The following is a 22538-nucleotide window of genomic DNA, read 5'->3' on the forward strand; positions in this document are numbered from 1 at the left end:
TAAAATAGTAAACCTGACGTAACTTTTCGAAGCCGGTGTTGCCAGCATAAAACAGTTTCACTGTTTGCAAGTTTATTTTCACCGTTTTTATTGTTGATTTTTGTTGTTACATTTATTAACTTGTTTTATAAAATCTGAAGTTAATTTTCTACGCAAAATTACCTGTTTATGGTAAAAAAAAAAAACTATCTGTTGATTGTGTTGAGGTCTGGGTGCGTATCCCTACAACGTATGTTGTCTAGTAGATAGCATGCTTTGAGCTTCCCTATGGAAACTGTTCATATGTCATGTGGTACATGATTAAACGTGTTACAAGGGAAGTTTAAAATGTGACATTTTCTAATAAAATGTTTATTTAAGTGGCATATACATCAGGTTTATAAGTAAAAGTTACTGTATTAACAGAAACGTTTAAGTTTAATTTACTCTCTCACTTTAATCAATATTAGGTCATGAAGTTAAGTAGATTTTACTTAATTTTTTACCACTAAAATTTACTAAGAAAAACTGTGTGCAAAAACTTGCGAAATTAAAATTAAGTAAATCTTAGACGTCATTTTATCCTGTGGTGTAGCATTTTTTTTAACTTGTGTAGTTTTGTTCCTGGTTTTTGAGGATGAGGGCATCTTACAAAACCTGTCCATGTTGACATCTGTGTAATCTGACAAGCTTCTACCAAGCGACGGCCTTTGACATCAACAACAAAAGATGCCACATTTTCTCCTCAGTTTGTAATGAATTCGATTATATGGTTAGTTGCATTTTATTATTTGCATTAAGCATTAGTTTTCCCTGCTGTCTCTGCATACCTAAAACAGAACTGTAACCCATTTTTGGGTCACGACAACCCACCAGTTGGGAACCACTTATATAGTCATCACTACTTAAATAAAACGAACCCAGCACCATTTCTTATTATACCCATGCAAATACTGATTGCTTCAGTCGTTTTGGGCCACAGTGTCTGCTGTGTTCTCATTTGTAAGCACAGACCATCTGGCATTGGGCAGGTGTGTAAAAATAAATCTACCTGTGCTAATAATGTCGAATAAACCAACAACTGTAGCGCTCCAAATCCGTGAGTGAATTATGATGCCTGAAACAGCCCTAATGAGGTTGGAAAGTCGTTCCACAGCACTGCGGTGCAAGCACGATGGCTTCAGATTGCATTTGGAGAATTTTCTCATCAAGTCTATAACTAGATTTCCTCACATGCAGGAGTGTAGCCACTTTGAATTCAGATTGCAGGTATTGTTTTGGGATCATGGGATGATGGGATCGGCTGTGGGCCTAATATGAGTCATGATTCTAGAACAAGAACATGCATTTTTATCACTAGCACTAGTTAGTTCTAGGGCTGGTAAGACGGTCTACTAATTGTAGCCACGTGGTAAATGCTTACTGATTAACCCTTCGATTGCTGGATTAGTTTGGGGAGAAGAAATGGTACTAAAGGATAACTACAAACAGCTGACCAGAAAACAAAAACAAAACAGACCTGCTTAAAAACAATGGAAATAATACAAAGTGAAAGTGAATAATAATACATTAAACATTTTTCTAAAATTATTATCCAATAATTTCACCTTCAGAGAAATTATACACATCCTTTCATGTATGATATGAAATGTTAAACTCAGTTTTTAAATACAACTGTTAAATACAAGTGAAGCCACATTTTGAATTCTGAACACTAACAAGACATCAGAAGTTTATCTGTAACTTCTGTAACAATTTAAAAAAGCATAAATGCTACTCTAAATACTGTATCCTTTTCAAATATACATACAAATGCTAGCTTTGATCTATGCTAACCATCTGATATCTTGATTGAGAGTTTACCTAAAAAACAAATAGCAGTTAATTAAAGACAGTGAGATATTTCATGACAGCATAATTAATAAAGAAACATACAGTACGCAGAGTTACAATGGGTAAAAGTTTCTAAAAAAAACTAAAATGAAAAATTGGGGACAAAACAACAAAAGAAAAATCATCATTCAAATGTTCATTTAAAGTTATCAAGGAAACTTAACACTGACAAAATAATGTTAATAAGGCATATAATATGATTTAGATAAAAATATAATATGTTGGAGGTTGTGTTCTGAGAGTTGCATCACATTAAAATATCTTATGTGACTTAAATGTACCTGTGCAAAAAATAACATGTAAGTGCAATGTGAAATGTATCTTTACATTTGACTTTCATGTAAATTCACTTTATGTTAACTATTGTTTTATATCTATTTTTGCTAACATCTTACATTAAAGTTCTACATGCACTAAAATGTTTTTTGTTGTTGCCAATTTTCATTATTTTACGCATTTCAATTTTATACCAAAATTTCATAAAAATTAAATTAATAAAACTTAAAAGATTTTTTTTATTATTTAGTTAAAGATTACTTAACCCTTTATTGCTGTGTGTATCAAATATGATCCACAATGTTTGACGGCTCCTGTTTCACTTTCTGTTCAAGCTGATGAGCCAAACAACCTATGGTGTGTAAGTCTCACATGTTTATGGCACCATCTAGTGGTTATTTGTGAAAAAAGTGGTTTCAGTGTTTATATTGATCTATTTAATATGGGGGCAGAAAAGTGACTCTTATGTTGGGATAAATGACAGCTTATTTTAAGTGACAGTAATGATTATATTGTAACTGATATTTTAAAATGAGTATTTGCTGAATATAAGCAACTTGTGCTTGGTTAAAATTTTGTATGTTATTTTATTGAAAAACCCCCTTTGAAATCCACATATCAAATATGATACAACAGACTTTTGAGGAATATCTCTCAATCATCATTACATTACATTCATGCACACCACCAAAAACATCACAGAGCTTTGAAAATTCTGACATATACATGTTATAAGATATATTTAAAGTGTGAACTAATATTTCAGTGTATTTTCATATATGCGGCCTGCTCTGTCATTATAAAGATCTCATTATTTTACATTAAAAGCTATTATGATGTCATCTTAACACAAGTTCATGAGACCCAGTGAAATAAGTTTTACAATTTCCCTTATTTAAATGTCAGTATAGTGTTTGGTGCATAAGAAACATGTTACATGTTTATTTAAAAAAGTATATTTGATTCATATTGTATTTGATGTGCTGAATTGAACTGTGATACATTTCAGTCCATATTTATAGACCAAGGAGAATAAGTTGTCATGGCCAAACTCTCAAACATTTGGTATCTCTGAAAAGCCCAGAGAGTCCTCTGATAATACCCCAATATTTACCACTGTAGAAAAACTTACATAACAAATATCCTACACACAAATGAATTGCTGGGCCTCAGGAGGATAATGATCTTTAAAGCCTAATGTATCAAATAATATAACAAAAAAAAAATGCAATTTTTTTTAATGACTTCTTTTACATTCAGTTTGATAGAATTTGATGAAATTGAAATGCGTAAATCTTAAAATATATATATATATATTTTTGTGTATGAACATCATGAAATAACAATGAACAAAAACCTTTTTTACAGCCTTTAAATGAATATTGGTTAATATTCATTTAAAAAAATATACTCTTGTTCTTTGTTAGTTCATGTTAGCTTATAATACACTAACAAGCGTTAATGCATACAACTTTTAATGTAAAAAATGTATTAGCAAATGTGTAGAAAGTAACATTAACCAAGATAAATAAATGCTGTAGAAGTATTGTTAATTATGTTAACTATTGCGTAAACTAATGTTAATATAAACAACTATTTGGTAAAGTGTTACCCTATTTTTGTAGCAATCATGTATATATTTGTTTAAGGATACAAGTTATGGAACCTTAGAGTAACAGAATTCGATTGATCATTTGTAGCATCTTTTTAAAATGGAATGTTACACTAAAATAATATAATAAATTAATTAATTAATAATAATAATAATAATAATTATATATATATATATAAACAGTCCAACACTCTAAATGTTTCCAAGACTATGCTAATTTAAATATGCAAACAAAACAACATAAATACATACAAAAGCTTTGAAAAATATAATTCAAAATCAAATAAAAAGCACACTGGACAATTCAGCATTTAAAGCAGTAAGCAGATAATATTTTCCACATTGACATACTGTATCCTCTGACAGCTGTGTTCAACAGAATGAGATCTGTGATTAATGCCATGTTTGGTGTCTCTGTGCTTTAGGGTGTCTGAATAACTGACATTTTCAGGGCAGGAAAATGATCATAAATAAAAAATAAAAACAGAATCGGTTTCCAGCAGCTGCACTATATACAGTAAACAATCACAGAGCTCTAAATTTATCCCAGCGGTCCTGAGAGAAATTCAGCTCATTAAGAATGGAAAATCTTACATACAGTTGCTTTAAATGGGGAAATACATTTAACACGCTGTATCAAAGTGAGATAATCCTTATTTTAAATGTAAATAATCAATACACAACACACAGCTCACCCCACATTACAAGCTTTAGTTGCCTCAGTGTTTTGAACACTTATTACAGAAACAATTACAATTATGGCAACTCTTTACAATAAGGTTATATTCATTTATAATAGTTAATATAATAGTTGGCCGGCGGGTCCAAAAGGGGGTGCTATATCGCGAAAAAAGTTTACGCTTAAAGTGCTCAAGTTCCTCTTATACATAAGTCAGGCATATGTGGTATCGTTTGAAAGCTTAGAATCTGAACTTTCATAGATAACCATCACTTCTGCATTTATGTTACTTAAAATAACAAAATAAGGCCTTAAATCGTCCGCGTCACAAATAAGTGCCACCTAGTGGTTATAAGTCTTTAAAATACACTTACTAAATAGGCAAATCATATATCAAATTAAAGCTCTCATTCTCAGGAATATAACTGTATAGATTACTTTGTTGCCCTAATACCACAGTTTAAAAGATTTTCATAAGAATAACGTCTCATTTATGCACCAATAACTGCTGCTGTCATCTCCAAATAGTCAAAAACTTTATTTCTGCTTTTACCTTAGGCAGTTTTCTAAAAAATGTGCAATTTTGTACTTGTCTGTGAGCTTGCTTGTGTGAATAATCCAATGTTATATCTTAGATGTCCAAAACAAAATATGACAGTGCCAGCAGGAAAAGCATGCTAAACAAATCATCAGAAAAATGTTATTGACTATTAATGATAAAATATCATCACAAAGGGGAGAATCTCAGCTTTCTAATGATACACTATATTGCCAAAAGTATTCGCTCACCCATCCAAATAATTGAATTCAGGTGTTCCAATCACTTCCATGGCCACAGGTGTATAAAATGAAGCACCTAGGCATGCAGACTGCTTCTACAAACATTTGTGAAAGAATGGGCCGCTCTCAGGAGCTCAGTGAATTCAAGTATGTTACTGTGATTGGATACCACCTGTGCAACAAGTCCAGTCGTGAAATTTCCTCGCTACTAAATATTCCACAGTCAACTGTCAGTGGTATTATAACAAAGTGAAATTGATTGGGAATGACAGCAACTCAGCCACGAAGTGGTAGGCCACGTAAAATGACAGAGCGGGGTCAGCGGATGCTGAGGCGCATAGTGCGCAGAGGTCGCCAACTTTCTGCAGAGTCAATCGCTACAGACCTCCAAAGTTCATGTGGCCTTCAGATTAGCTCAAGAACAGTGCGTAGAGAGCTTCATGGAATGGGTTTCCATGGCCGAGCAGCTGCATCCAAGCCATACATCACCAAGTGCAATGCAAAGCGTCGGATGCAGTGGTGTAAAGCACGCCGCCACTGGACTCTAGAGCAGTGGAGATGCGTTCTCTGGAGTGACGAATCACGCTTCTCCATCTGGCAATCTGATGGATGAGTCTGGGTTTGGCGGTTGCCAGGAGAACGGTACTTGTCTGACTGCATTGTGCCAACTGTGAAGTTTGGTGGAGGGGGGATTATGGTGTGGGGTTGTTTTTCAGGAGCTGGGCTTGGCCCCTTAGTTCCAGTGAAAGGAACTCTGAATGCTTCAGCATACCAAGAGATTTTGGACAATTCCATGCTCCCAACTTTGTGGGAACAGTTTGGGGATGGCCCCTTCCTGTTCCAACATGACTGCACACCAATGCACAAAGCAAGGTCCATAAAGACATGGATGAGCGAGTTTGGTGTGGAAGAACTTGACTGGCCTGCACAGAGTCCTGACCTCAACCCGATAGAGCACCTTTGGGATGAATTTGAGCAAAGACTGTGAGCCAGGCCTTCTCGTCCAACATCAGCGTCTGACCTCACAAATGCGCTTCTGGAAGAATGGTCAAAAATTCCCATAAACACACTCCTAAACCTTGTGGAAAGCCTTCCCAGAATAGTTGAAGCTGTTATGGCTGCAAAGGGTGGGCTGACGTCATATTGAACCCTATGGATTAAGAATGGGATGTCACTTAAGTTCATATGCGTCTAAAGGCAGGTGAGCGAATACTTTTGGCAATATAGTGTATCTAGATTGAGCTTCTAGTCCACTCAGAGGCCGAGATATCTGATGAAACAATGAGGGTGGTGCATGAAAAATTGGATCAATTTTTTACATTATTTCACAGTGTGTATGAATGGTGAGCTTTTCAATTTGAGTGTGATAAATTGCTGGCAGTATCCCAAAAATGCTTCAGTTTAAGAGCTTAATATTAATTTCATCATATGTGAATTCTTTTTTCAAATGTAAAGTAAACATTGGTAATGCAGTATGAACTAACATGAAAAAACAATGAACAATAGTATAATTTATAAATAAATTCTGTTAAACAATATTGTTCATTGTTAGTTCATGATAACTAATACATTTAGTAAAGCTAACAAATACAACCTTATTGTAAAGTGTTACCAATTAAATTAATAAAATGTATTGATCTATCATTAGAAATTAAAGAGAGATGTTTCATATAACAGCTTACTTGTACCTGTCATCCATAAATCAAATAATTCTACAAAGTTCAAATAAAAATAAATAAATAAATACAATTAAAAACCACAAACCAAACCTAAATCAAAGCATATTTGTGGACTGGTAGTTAAGCTGTGAGTTAAGCTGGTTAGTTTGATTTGAGGTACGGGTTGTATGAGAGCACGGATCTGGATTGCCTGACCTGGAGAGTTCCTGTGTCTCAAATCTTCCTCTTGCATCTCAATGAGAACTTTAGCATCAGCATCCAACAAAAGAAATGAAAAGACAGCATCAGGATCCACATTCATTTAAGAAAACACGGGGAAAAATCATAAACAGACACATGGATTACATGGGTTGAGCTTTCCACAAGCTGCTGTTCACAAGGTAAAATATTCACTTAATGAAGTTCATTACATTTATTGTTCTTTTTTGTTTTAAGCATAAATCTAACAATAATTAGTGAGGTTTATGCTTAAAACAAGGGGTACAAAGAATAAACTTAATTCAAGATATATCTTACACAATTTTGCTTCTCAAGTAAATTCATACTATTTTACTAGACGAACAAGAAAATAATTTTTGCAGTGTGGAAGTTTAATAATCATCGAATTTGCACTTTGTGGAAAGTGTAACCAAAGCACAAACATAGAGCTTTATTATAAAAAGGCCAAATATTATGATTGGTATGTAAAATAATATTTATGTCATAATGTATGCCATGAAATCATATAATCATACCAATCATACAAATAACTAGCTAATTATTGAAATAAATGACTACAAAGTTAAATAATTAGCTAATAATCAGCAACAAAACCTACACTTTCACCACAAATATATTGGCCAAATACATACCGGCAGCAAATACAATATGACTTATGCTAAAATAAACTGGACATTGACAAATAAAACAGCAAGATTAAAAAAAATACTCTGATTACGATACAACGCTCTGCAGAAATTACATGCAATGACACAAAGAAAAGAAAGAATAAGAATCCTGATGTGTAGAACTGATCAAATCTGTCTAGACTGTATTTTCTATTCTTCTACTTTCTCACATTTAGATATACAACTACATGCGTAATCAGTTTAAAATGCTGTTTTTTAATTCCTCAACCACTCGCTAGTTTGTCTGACGTTTAATCTAAACAACCTCCAGTAAACATACAGTGGCAAGAAAAAGTATGTGAACCCTTTGGGATTAGCTGGTTTTCTGCATTAATTGCTCATAAATTGTGATCTCATCTTTATCAAAGTAACAAGACAAACACAGTGTGCTTAAGCTAACAACACACAAACAATTATAATATTTCATGTCTTTATTGAACACATCCATTAAACATTCACTGTGTAGGTTGGAAAAAGTATGTGAACCCCTAGGCTACTGATGTCAACAAAAGCTAATTAGAGTCAGGAATTGGCAAACCTGGCATCCAACTAATGAAACTAGATTGGAGGTGTGGGTTAGAGCTACTTTGGCTTATAAAAAGCACTCAAACATTTTGATTTTGCTATTCACAAAAAGCATCTGCTGACGTGGACCATGCCTCCCAAAATAGAAAACTCAGAAGACCTAAGATCAAGAATTATTGCTTTGCATAAAGTTGGAAAGGGTTGCAAAGTTATCTTGAAGAGTTTAGATATTCATCTGTCCACAGTTAGACAAATTGTCTATAAATGGAGATGATTTAGTACTGTGGGTACTCTCACTAGAAGTGGCCGTCCAGCCATGATGACTCAAAGGGCACCGCAGAATGCTCAATGAGGTAAAAAAGAACCCTAGAGCTGGTTAACATCTCTGTTCGTGAGTCTACTATACAGAAAACATTAAACAGGTATGGTGTCCATGGCAGGAAACCACGAAGGAAGCCGCTGCTTTCCAACAAAAAATTGCTGCATGCCTGAATTTTGGCAAAGACCACCTTGACACTCCACAATGCTACTCTGAAAATTTTGTGGACTGATGAAAATAAGGTTGAATTGTTTGGGCACTGCATACCCACATGAAGTACGGTGGAGGGAGCATCATGATTTGGGGCTGCTTTGCTGCTTCGGGGCCTGGGCCACTTGCCATCATTGAGGGAAAAATGAATTCCCAAGTTTATCCAGATATCGTACAGGATAATGTCAGGTTAGCTGTTTGCCAGCTGAAGCTCAGTAGAAGTTGGGTGAAACATCAATAAATCCACTACAGTAAATCCACTACAGAATGGCTTCAAAAAAAGAAAATCCATGTTTTGGAGTTGCCCAGCCATAGCCCAGACCTTAACCCAATAGAGATGCTGTGAAATGACCTCAAGAGAGCTGTTCACACCAGACATCCTAAGAATATGGCTGAGCTGAAGCAGTTCTGTAAGGAAGAATGATCCAAAATTCCTTCTGAACGTTGTGCAGGTCTAATCCGCAGCTACCAGAAACGCTTGGTTGAGGTTATTGCTGCCAAAGGAGGATCGACCAGTTATTAAATCCAAGGGTTCACTTACTTTTTCCACAGCACTGAGAATGTTTAATGGGATGTGTTCAGTAATGTCATGAAAGATTATTGTTTGTGTCTTGTTAGCTTAAGCACATTGTGTTTGTCTCTACTTGTGACTTTGATGAAGATCACATTTTATGACCAATTAATGCAGAAAACCAGCTAATTCCAAAGGGTTCACATACTTTTTCTTACCGCTGTATTAACCTGGGGTTTAAGGAACGGTATCGGTTCAAAAAGTTTATCTCAACAGCATTTGGGGAAAAAAAACAACAAGAACATTTGTAATAGTTAAAAGAAAAGCAAAAATCATGGTTGCAGTAATGTACTTACAATGGAAGTTAATTGGGGCTTGCACTTCATTTAAAGGCAGAATTTGTAGCTCACGTTTTTGTTAAAGCACTAACATAAATTGCTCTGTAAAAAAGTCAGTTATTTGAGCTGTAAAGTTGTTTAAATCACCATTTTTGTGGCGAGACTACTCTACTATTCTAAGCGGATGAACTTCTACTTATTTGTCACAAAATGTTTCCCTGTGTTTATATTTTTCTCTATCAAAAAACCTTTCTCATGTGTCATGCAAATTGTTACTGGCTTTGCGTGACCATGACAGGAGTTAAAACACCGGATATAGCGTTGCACATAAAATCGACTTCATCACTCCTGTGATCAAGTTTAATTACGTATAACTCTTGACACAGTATTTTGATATTTATTATGTTGCTCCATAGACTTCCATTGAAAGTGCATTACTGGAACTGCCATTTCTGCTCATTTTAAAAAACTGAGGCATGAGTCTAAATTATTTGTTTGTGTTAATCAGCATTACACCACAAATGCTGTCAATAATTTATTTTGCACTGAACCTGCAACAAGGGGTTGATGGTAATTCTTTATACATTTCTGCTTGTGGCATTTGAGCCTTTAACCTTTAGTAACTGTTATAACAATCAAATTACACTAAAATGACCCATATGACCAAACGTTTCCTACTCTGATTAAACCTTGTGATGAGGAGGAGGGCGTGGCTGGGTCGTGAGGATGCACACCCGGCAATGAGTTACCTAATCAGCAGGAGAGAGATAAGGGAGGAGCCAGGGATGCCAGAGAAGAGAGAGAGAAAGAGAGACGCACACGTCCGCGGTGTGTGTGTTTTATGTTATGTTTAAGTTCCTTTGTATCATTAAAGTTTACGTTGACTGCTCAGCCGGTTCCCGCCTCCTCCTTTCCCATCCTTGAACCATGTAACATTGGTGTCGAATCCTGGGAGGTGGGGGGGGGGGGGCATGTTGTCCAGGAGAACTCACCATTGCCATCCACCAGGGGACCGAAGAGCCTGCTGCTGTCCGCCGGGAGGTGGATGAAGCACTGCCGTCCGCCAAGGGGCAGAGGTGCCGTTGCCATCCTCCAGGGGACAGAGGACCCGCTGCCATCCACTGGGAGGCAGAGGAGCCTGCTGCCGTCTGCCAGGGGGCGGAGGAACCGCTGCCATCCGCCAGGGGACAGAGGACCCTCTGCCATCTGCCGGGAGGCAGAGGAGCCTGCTGCCATCCGCCAGGGGGCGGAGGAGCCGTTTCCATCTGCCAGGGGACGGAGGACCCACTACCATCCGCCGGGAGGCGGAGGAGGCCACTGCCATCCATCAGGGGGCGGAGGAGCAGCTGAAGACAGGGTGGGCGGAACGGCTGGGCAGCATCTCCCCTCCAGAGATGGGGGGGGGGGGGAGTAAGCCAGGCCAGGGCGCCTGGCCTGAATCGGGTGGTGGAGGAGGAGGAGGGTGTGGCTGGGTCGTGAGGATGCACGTCCGGCGCTGATTTGCCCAATCAGCGGGCGAAAGATAAGGGAGGAGCCAGGGGTGCCAGAGAAAGAGAGAGAGAGAGAGAGACGCACGCGGCCGCGGTGTGTGTGTCTGTGTGTTTTATGTTATGTTTAAGTTCCTTTGTATCATACATTTTACGTTGACTGCTCAGCCGGTTCCCGCCTCCTCCTTTCCCATCCTTGAACCGCATTACAAACCTACAATGACAAAACCACAACCAGAGCGTACACAGAAACAGGTTAACGTCCCTCACCTTCCGAATTCTGGCGTGACGCGGCCCCTTTAAAACGGAAGGCATGTCGAGCGCGACTGCGGTCACCAAAGCTGAGGCTCTTGGGCACTTTTGAGGGGCTGTCTTCGATGCTGTTTGCACTGGGCGAGCGTCGTAGCGGCTGCTGGCCTTGAGGGGAGCTCTTCCCTTTTGTCGCAGAGTTTCTCGGACTGGAGAACACACGCTCTTTCAGGCTCACCTTCTGACTGTGAAGGGCACAAGGGTTCAAAGATCAGAGACTGACATTTTGTAGTGTGGTTTACCTGTGATACTATGTTATTTTATATTTATTTACAATATTGGTATTGAATGCGCTGTAACTGAAAACTGTGTATGTTGTTAGAGATGCTATGACAAAAAAGTACAGCAACTGTCTACAATGTTAACAAACTATTGAGATAATGCATGCAAAAACAAGAATTACATTTGACATTTAAGATAACAAGAAACATTTAATAATTTTCTGGAGTGAGCACATTGAGGATTCAAATTTTGGCACTAACCTTGGAGATGGTTCGGGCTGGTTTTCCTTCCTGCGTTGCAAAAAAACAGACAACAGTCAATCGGATATTTGTAGAAATACCGGCATTATAGTCTCTTTCTAAGATGCACCTCATTGTTTCATAATCTCGAGAATGCTAGTTAACTAAACAATATTAGGCCAGCAATTAAAGCTAATTAGTATCGGCTTTACAAAGCTGTTATTAATAAATTACTATAAACTTTTTTTAAAGTTAACTCAGCCCCAAATAAGTGAAAGTTTAACCTACTCGAGTTATTGGTTAGTTTTGCATTTATTAAGTGGTATTGAAGTTTATATAAATATATTAAGAACTGTAATTATGAATTCTTATATTGGTTTTACTACGCTGTTACTAATAAATTGATAAAATATTGTTTCAAAGACAACTTGACCCCCTGTTCTAACCTACTCAAGTTATTGTTTTTTTTTTGCCCTTTATAAAGGAGGTATTTTAAGTATATTGAACTATATTACCGTAAGACAGTAATTATAACTAATTAGTATTGCTTTTACTAAATTGTTAATGAGTTGCTAAAAAGTCTTGAAGTAAAGAAAATGTGACTCCCTGTTCTGAAGTTATTAATTTGTTAGACATTTATTTATTTGGATTTTTCCCCTTTTTCACCCAATTTGGAATGCCCAATTCCCAATGTGCTTTTAAGTCCTCGTGGTCACGTAGTGACTCGCCTCAATCCGGGTGGCGGAGGACGAATCCCATTTGCCTCCGCATCTGAGACCGTCAACCCGCGCATCTTATCACGTGGCTTGTTGAGCGTGTTGCTACGGAGACATAGCGCGTGTGGAGGCTTCACGCTATTCTCCACGGCACCCACGCTCAACTCACCACGCGCCCCACCGAGAGCGAACCACATTATAGCGACCACTAGGAGGTTACCCCATGTGACTCTACCCTCCCTAGCAACCGTGCCAATTTGGTTGCTTAGGAGTCACTCAGCACGCCCTGGGATTCGAACTAGCGAAATAGCGAACTCCAGGGGTGGAAGCCAGCATATTTTAAAACTGAACCCCAATTTGTTAGACATTTATTAAGTATTTACGGTATTTGCAGTAAACAAGAAATTCAGAGAGTTGTGTTGTAATTGAAACGTGCAAAACAAAGGTTAAACTTTCACTTATAGGGGGTCAAGTTGTTTTTAATAGATTTGAGTAATTAATAAGTAATAGCCTTGTAAAGCCAGCACTAATTATCCTTAATTACTGGCAGTAATTTATATTTTTTATTTTTCTTATTTTTTTTTATTTGAAGTATGATTTCTGAAATAGACCATTAATTAAAAAAAAAAAAAAAAAAAGAAAGATGTTTAATAAATTGTAAATTATGGCTTATACTCTACAATCAATATATTGTTAATTACTGTCTTATTAATGCTTAACAACTAGTGGACACTTGAAATAAAGTTTTACCAATTAATGTGAAATGGCACAATTAATTCATAAATACAAACACTTATCTCACAGAATGCTAAAAATGGAACAAAAATGTCTTTTAAAAACCGTCTAATGAAACAGAAAAAAGGCATGTGTTTTTTTTTTACAGAATGAGCCATTTATAATCTTTTACCTGAAGGAAAGACCAGATTTGCTCTTCAGGTTTCTCAGTAAGTCGAGCTGGTTCAGTGGAGGGATGAGTCTGTAAACACACAGGAAGTGTTGGCACACAGGTGACGTGTGAGGAGGAAATGCTGTGTAATGATTATGTAAATGTGGAAGCGTCTTTGAGAGAAGAATCGACAAGGTGCTATTAATAAATCTACTGCTGACTGTGAACTTAAATTAAAACACTTATAGCAAGAGAGAGAGAGGAAGAGATAGAGAGAGCATATGCACAAATCATTATTTTTTAGGTTTATCTGTAGTAGCTGTTATAAACTCCAGTAAAGAATATCTGCAACCCTGTTTGCAATTAATTAGTTGTTTCTCAAATGCATCTCATGTGACAACGTGTGATCAGATTTAGTCTCTGATTTCATGACTACATATATCACTTTATATTAGAGCGGTCAGAATTAACGCGTTAACGCATGCGATTAATTAAAAAAGTTTAACGCGTGAATTTTTCTTAATTGCGATTAACGCATTTACCGTTAATATTGCATAAACACTTGTGTGAAGGGCAGAACCTTTGTTACGTGTCTACACAGAGGCACATGCCACATAAAATAGCATAACACGGGCGGAACTGTCTTAACACGCTAGTTGACTGTTGATATCCCCTATGCTATCATAGAGCCGCGGAGGTTGTTATCTCAGTAAATAAAAAAATCTCTGACAGTGCTTCCCTGTCAGTGATAAAATGATGGCGAAAAGAGCTCTTAACACTATTTGATGTACAAAACAAGCCCAGAAGGGACTTCAGATAGAAATCAAGTATTTTCAGCCTATGTAAGGCATATTTTAATTACCACAGAAGCACACCAAATCTTATCCATCACCAAAACTCTGAATGAGACGTGTTTGTTTGCAAACGCTTTTCATGGTGAGTCCAAAGCGGCGCTCGATGCTGGCATTGACTCTCTGACACGAATCATAAACGCAGCTCCACGATTGCTGATGGAAAGAGGATAGTCACAGTCTACCAACAAATTAATATTGATAATAGGAGTTTAAGGGATTTAATGCCCATTAAAATAAATATGCAACCTACGTGAAGACTAGTTCTTTCAATTAGTCAAACTCCCACTTAGACTTTAGGGAAACGTTTAATGTTACTTGAATTGGTGCTATATCAGTGCGTTGTCTTTATATTGTGGAAGGCTTTGTTTGGAAAATGTTAATAAAGCATTATATTGCTACATATTGTTTTATTTTCTTTCCTAAGATGGAAATAAATGCATTTTTGACAATCTAAAAATATACAGTGTCAAATTTCAGCACTTTCAAAATCTGCGATTAATCGCGATTAACTGCAAACAATTATGCGATTAATGACGATTAAGAATTTTAATCGACTGACAGCACTACTTTATATCAGTTTCACTTTATATATTCTGTCAATGCATGCTGAAGAAGTTCTCTGAAGTCTTTTTTTAATACCAAGTGTAAACAAGCTTAACCCTCCCATGGTATTCGGTCATTTTTGACCAAAATACAATTTCCTCATTTAATAAAAATGGTTTCCTTTATCTGAGCAGTACAAGACTTGGTGACTTTTCTTCCATTTGCCAACTGAACATAAAAAAATTAAAATAAATTGGGCTTGCATACTTTAGAAGAAATGCATACTTTATAGTTCTTCAGGGAAGAAGAAATGGTATCATTATCATCATTAAAAAAAGGGGTTTCACATCTAACCCTTCTGGTCAAAAATGACCGCAAATACCAAAGGGAGGAGCCATTTTTCAATTCCATAGGAGGGTAAAAACATGACAGCCTGATCTCATGAAAATTATGTGACTGTGGCATCATTTTTGCAAAATTACATTACATGGTTCATTACACGTATCGCAGCAGCTCCGAGGTGAAATGTCCACTGTGTGACGCGAGTTAAATGTTCTCCCAAACAGATGTGGGCTTTAATGTTTATGCTCTATTGAGTTTTAAATCAACAAAACCGACCTCCCTACCCTATACCTTAAACCTAAACCTAACCGATAGTGTCATAAAAGCAAATGTGAGATGAAAAACACAGTTGTGTCATTTTGTGGCACTTCTATGACACTTTGGGCTCACATGTTGACTCGCGTGCTCTTCAGGACTCGTACCCCGCTCCTTTACATCACAAGTGCAACTCTCTATCAGTCGAGCTACCGCACAATTTGATCACACTCAAACAAGCTTGTAAATGTAGTTGATTATGTAACGCAAACGTTAAAATGAGACATGCACTATAGTAAAGGTGTTTAGATGTCATAAGATAGCATTGTGTTGGAAAAGAGTGAAAAGCTAGTGTTTATGCACTGATAATTTAAAAAGGTCAAACTTCAATCAGTCCACGAGTGAAGATGAAAGAGATGAAATCAATGGTACTCTTCCATCAATAACAGTGTCATGAGGTGTTGCTTAAAGCGTGTCATAAACATGTGATCTGAAGCTTTGGTGGTCACACACTCCCATTAGTGTTAACACTCAAAAACATCACATACAACATGAAACACAGCATGAATCACCTCTGCTGATAATACATCTGATAATCAGGCAGATTTCAAACTGTGACATATGCATAAAATATGCCGTATAGATTTAAGAAGGCAGAAAGTGTGTGGACAGTGCTGTTAACCTTCACAATCTGCAAAAAAACAACCTCAAAGGTCAATCGATATAAAGACGTCTGAATCTATTTCACCTGCTAACCGAAAGAGAGATATGGGGGATGGAACTGTATGTTGGGATGCAAAAGCAGTTATATTGTATATACCTGTACATTGGTACTGATACAGTTCTCTCGTAATAGTCCCACGTCGAATATAAATCCGTGCGATTCAAGTTTGTGGCATAAAACCTCCAGGCAGCCTGAGAGATCACATGACATATAGACATTTTAAAACATGGATTTAGTGCTGCAACTACAATTTACATTATAATGGATCTGTTGATTATTTATTAGAATAATCGATTAATCGAATAAAGAAGTTTATCATTATTTTTTTAATGCTCTAAACAATGTGCAAACTGAAAAAAACAAAAACATGCAAATGCATGCGACACATTGTTGATTGAGCTTTACATGCGCTGAACATGGAATATTTCTTTAAATGAGAGACTAAATGGAATATTAGTACTTTTATACATTTATTTGTCGCACCTCAGGACTATTTAAAATAAACTAGTGAAGACGAAAATGTGATTAAAAATGGTGAAAAAAGTAAAAGAAATGTGACAAGTTACAGCACCTAAAATATACACTTTCTATTTTAACCCATTAAGCTCTATTGGACCTGCCGGCGGGTCCAAGGGGGGACGCTATATCGTGAAAAAGTTTTACGCTTAAAACATTAAAGTCTCCGTGTACGTAAGTCAGGCATATGTGGTATCATTTGAAAGCTTAGAATCTGAACTTTTCAGAGACAATCATCACTTCTGCATTTATGTTACTTAAAATAACCAAATAAGGCCTCAAATCATTCGCGGTAAAAATTAGCGCCCCCTAGAGGTAATGGGGTAGAAAAATTTTATGAAAAAAAAAGTCCTTCACATAGCACCTAAACTGACAAGTCATATATCAAATGAAAGCTCTCACTCTCAGGAATGTGACTGTATAGTTATTTATGTTGCCTTTATACCACAGTTCAAAAGATTTCCAAAAGAATCACAAAGTGAAATATGATTTCTGTAAGACATCAAATACAAACATCTCTTTTATGCTCCGATAACTGCTGCTGTAAGCCCCAAATAGCTAAAAACTTGATTTCTGCTTTCACCTCAGGGAGTTCTCTAAAAAATGAGCCATTTTTTACTTGTCTGTGAGCTTGCTTGGCTGAATAATCCAATGTTATATCTTAGACATCCAGAACAAAATATGTCATCCAGAAGGTAAAGGATGCAAAACAAATCATCAGAAAAATATGTTTTTGACTATTGATGATAAAATGTTATATACAATGTTATATAAAATGTTTCTGTTTAACATAAGATTATAAACACTTACAATATTATTTGTCCACAGTATGTTTGAATGGTGAGCTTTTATTGCGGGTGGCAGATGTTGACAAAAAAAAGGTCGACTACAAATTAAATTTGTTCATTTTCATGATCAATTTTCATTGATTAGTTGCAGCCCTACATACATTAATAATACATGCACTGATAGTTTTGTTTGTGAGGTGTGTTTAATGCTCTCAGGACACCCAGTTTCTTATTTTGACTAATTCAGCTCTACTTTCGCAGCTAATTTGGAACTGGTGTCACCGAATGTAACTGGGACAATGAGCAAGAAACAGACCTTACCTGAATGAGGCCAGCGGCTGGATTTCTGCGTTTCTCAAAATGCTTCTGTCGATGCTGTTCCTGAACTTTCAAGGCAAAACCAGAACCCAGAATTCCCTACAGAGGGTGAAAAGACAATTTGCTAAGATAAATCATATTTCAAACATGCATTTACAATACTGCATATCTATAAACAAACTCATAAGACTGTATGTTTTCATTATCTACTGTCCATTGTTTTTTTCTTTTGTAAAGTGGCCTTGAGTAAATGGAAGGTGCTATATTAATAAAACATATTATTATTATTATTATTTTTTTTTTGTTGGATTTTTCCCCTTTTTCTCCCAATTTGGAATGCCCAATGTGGTTTTAAGTCCTTGTGGTTGCGTAGTGATTTGCCTCAGTCCGGGTGGCGGAGGACGAATCTCAGTTGCCTCCACGTCTGAGACCATCAACCCGCGCATCTTATCACGTGGCTTGTTGAGTGCGTTGCCACGGAGACATAGCGCGTGTGGAGGCTTCACGCCACCCACCGCGGCAACCACGCTCAACTCACCACGCGCCCCACTGAGAGCGAACCACATTATAGCGACCACGAGGAGTTTACCCCATGTGACTCTACCCTCCCTAGCAACCGGGCCAATTTGGTTGCTTAGGAGACCTGGCTGGAGTCACTCAGCACGCCCTGGGATTCGAACTAGTGAGCTAGCGAACTCCAGGGGTGGTAGCCAGTGTATTTTACCACTGAGCTACCCAGGCCCCTAATAAAACATATTATTATGATAAGAAAAACACATCAAGCAGCTAACAGCATTTGTATATTCACATTTAACCACACTGATGTAATCCTCCAACCTGCATGTGCTGCGGACACTCCATTAAAAGACTGATAGACTATATTTGTTCATTCCTCCAGAATCCCCCAAGACTCACCGCAGGAAGTGCGAAGAATGACACACCGATAAGGGTGAAGGTCGCCGCGAGGAGACGTCCGTTCCAGGTTATCGGATATTTATCACCGTAGCCGATGGTCGTCAGGGTGATCTGTGAGACGACGAAATAAACTGCTGTCAGGATTAAGTTACACATTAAATCATTTCAGTTTCTGTACAGTAATTCAATCACTCTTGTTGGCTGATCACTCAAGTGCCGGAATACACTGAGTGTCATTTGTTTTAGCTAGAATCTTACAAAGAACATGTCCAGGTCACATTTCGCCTAATAAATTAAAAAAGAAATTAAAATTAGAATTTGCATAATGTTCCCAAAATTAAGCACATTCCCCTTAAATTAGTGTAATGTGTTCAGATGCCTTTTACTTTTGTATTATTTTTACTTGTAATACTAATTATTCAGTATTAATTCTCATTACTATAATAGCTGACACAATTATATTTTATTAAAACCAGCATTAATTAAACACTAAAATGATATATAAATAATTCACAATATAAATAATATATTAATAATTTTTAACAAAAAAGTGACCCGGACATGTTCTTGAAAGGCTGAAATTCACCCTATATAACACATACTGTATTTCAAAGGGATTAATTAATAATTAATAATGTGTGGGGATTCTTTTATCATGTATTTTAATGAATTGTTGTCTGTAGCATTAAAGGAATATTTCAGGTTCAATAAAATTTAAGCTCAACTGACAGCATTTATAGCATAATGTTAATTACCACAAAAATTAATTATTACTTTTTTTCTTTTTTCTTTTTTTTAATGCAAAAATCTGTTCCAGTGAGACACTTACAATGGAAGTCAATGGGGTCAATAAACGTTAAAATACTCACTGTTTCAAAAGTATAGACACAAGACGTAAACAATATGTGTGTTAATATGATTTTAGTCTGATTAAATCACTTAATAACCACATCTGTGGAAAGTTATAGACAATTTCACACCGTAAACCCTAAAACGACCATAAAATCGATGATTTGAACAACTTTACAGCTCAAAAATAATTCATGAGTTTTATCAGAAGAATAAATATAAAGTGCTTTTATGAAATTATTAGCTTCACATTTCTGCCTTTAAACCCTCCAAAAATTGGGCCCATTGACTTCTATTGTAAGTGTCTCACTGGAACCTCCATTTTCCTTTTTTTTTTCTTTTTTTTTTTTTAAGAAAACGAGATACGAGTCATATTATTATTATTATTATTATTATTAATTTTTGTGGTAATCAGCATTATGCCACAAATGCTGTCGATTGATTTTAACTTGAACTGAACCCGGAATATTCCTTTAAGTGCACATTAATATGCAATGTGTAATATAATGTAGTATAAACTAAATATTGGTTCTATATTCTACATTTTAGAATAATCCACTAAACAGCAAAGTAGAAAACAAAGTTAAAAACCATCATCAAATTATGCATGATCACAAACTCTAACACCACAGAGTATTCTGTGATCTTTCTGAAGTATCATCTCATCAAACTCAACGAGAGATCAACATCAATGCATAATTAATAATCCTCACAGAAGCTTCTTGTGGACACTCAAACTGTGTCAGTGTTACTGAAGTCCTCCAGTTTATTTCCCAAGACATAACATCAACTCTTCTCTGGCAATCGCTGGAGTCCCGAGGGAAACCGGTGTTTTTACACAGAGCGTTCACTAACCAAAACCTGACATTATAATTGAGGTGAAAATACAACAATAGCAAAGCAATAGGGGTGAATCTCACAAAAGCATGTCCAGGTCACATTTCACACCATTCAAAAGAAAAAAATAAATTAACTCTCCTATGGTATTCGGTCATTTTTTACCTAAATACATTTTCCTTACTTTTTATTTATTTATTTTTTTCTCCCCTTTTCTCCCCAATTTGGAATGCCCAATTCCCAATGCGCTCTAAGTCCTCATGGTGGCGTATTGACACACCTCAATCCGGGTGGCGGAGGACGAATCTCAGTTGCCTCCGCGTCTGAGACCGCCAATCCACGCATCTTATCACGTGACTTGTTGAGCACATTACCACGGAGACTTAGCGCGTGTGGAGACTTCACGCTATTCCCCGCGGCATCCATGCACAACCCACCACGCACCCCACCGAGAGCGAGAACCACATTATAGGGACCACGAGGAGGTTACCCCATGTGACTCTACCCTCCCTAGCAACCGGGCCAATTTGGTTGCTTAGGAGACCTGGCTGGAGTCACTCAGCACACCCTGGATTCGAACTCGCGACTCCAGGGGTGGTTGTCAGCATCTTTACACGCTGAGCTACCCAGGCCCAAATTTTCTTTAATAAAAATTGTTTCCTTTATCTGAGCAGTACAAGACTTGGTGGCTTTGCTTCCATTTGCCAACTGAACATACAAAAACAATTGGGCTCAATTCGTCTAAGTGGTCATAAAAAAAAGAAGCAGCAACTTTGGTATTTGTGGTCAAAATTTACCGACCATTGAAAATGAATGGGAAAGACTATAACCCAGAGCTTTTTTATTTTACATTTGTCACATTTAAAAAAAAAAAAAAAGCAATTAATCAGTCACAATGCTAAACACACACTCAGAAATGAAGGGGTGAGATGATAACACACTCACAAAGCAGAACACACACACACACACAAACACACATTTTTGAAAAATACATTTTTACTATAGAAAGTTTGAAATTGCTAAATGTTTACCCTTGTTCTTCTGTTTTACTCTAATTGAATTTTCAGAATACTGTGTAGTCTAATGAACATCTCCTGATGTTCATTTTCTTGACATTATTATGTATTACATTATTATTGTTATTACATTTGTATGTTTGAAATAAATTATTGGTATAAAAATGTTTATTCTGTGTTTTCTCTTTGTAACACCATGGTCAGGTTTGATTGCAAGCGTAATGAAATAAACTCCAAAAACTGACACTTCCAATCCATTTTAAAATGTTAAACTTTGGCAAATAATAGTTTGATAATGTCTAAATATATATCCAAATGCATATCTTGTGATAAACTATAAAATTAGGTTACAACAAGCCATCAGACTACACAGTATGTGTCTACAGTCATCTACTTGCTGTTACTGGCATGACATGATTTTCAAGTCGTGTTATTTATATTTTGTTCACCAGATGATTTTTTAAATGTGCTTATTTGTATATGCAAATTAATGGTAAAATTTAGAAATGTACATGTAAATAAGTCCCAAAAGAAATGCATATTTTATTGTTCTTACTTCAGGGAAGAAATGGTATCATTATCATCATCATCATCAAAAAAAAAAGCGTTACACATCTGACCCTTCTGGTCAAAAATGACCGCGAATACTAAAGGGAGGTGCGATTTTTCAATACCATAGGAGGGTTAAGAAATGTTATTTTGCATGTAGAAAATCAAACCTACAATATATTGCAAAGTGACATTATTTTCATTACAATTAAGCACATTTTACTGTAATGTGTCCAGATGTTTTACTTTTGAGTTGTTGTTTTTTGTTTTTGTTTTTTGTAATTCTCATCATTCTCAATGGTGATTCTCAATGGACTGTCAATGCAAAGATTTTTAAATTTTTTATAGCATAAATTAAAGGCAGTACAACAAACACTACATGTACAATATCTATATATACTGTGTATATTGCCTTATAGTAATAAGAATTGGTGGGGAGATATGCTTAACCATTATGTAAATAATGTCAGAATGCATAATATAAT

At 36.4% G+C, this 22538-nt stretch overlaps 1 protein-coding gene across 5 annotated transcripts in view; it reads right to left on the bottom strand.

Annotated features, from left to right (window-relative positions):
- The window catches only part of LOC127446003 (potassium voltage-gated channel subfamily KQT member 2-like), a 75980-nt gene that overhangs the window by 25227 nt on the left and 28215 nt on the right, over nt 1–22538 (bottom strand). For 3 of the 5 annotated variants that reach the window (XM_051706586.1, XM_051706590.1, XM_051706588.1), the window contains exons 6-12: nt 18803–18913; nt 17891–17986; nt 16362–16456; nt 13569–13637; nt 11967–11996; nt 11446–11669; nt 7094–7141 (exon numbers count right to left, since the gene is read on the bottom strand). In XM_051706586.1, coding sequence (XP_051562546.1) covers nt 7094–7141; nt 11446–11669; nt 11967–11996; nt 13569–13637; nt 16362–16456; nt 17891–17986; nt 18803–18913 — 673 coding nt within the window. The remainder of the gene's footprint in view (nt 1–7093; nt 7142–11445; nt 11670–11966; nt 11997–13568; nt 13638–16361; nt 16457–17890; nt 17987–18802; nt 18914–22538) is intronic. The other 2 variants (XM_051706587.1, XM_051706589.1) reach the window with 1 other exon arrangement.

Source organism: Myxocyprinus asiaticus, chromosome 9, assembly GCF_019703515.2.
Source record: "Myxocyprinus asiaticus isolate MX2 ecotype Aquarium Trade chromosome 9, UBuf_Myxa_2, whole genome shotgun sequence".
NCBI classification, from domain to species: domain Eukaryota; kingdom Metazoa; phylum Chordata; class Actinopteri; order Cypriniformes; family Catostomidae; genus Myxocyprinus; species Myxocyprinus asiaticus.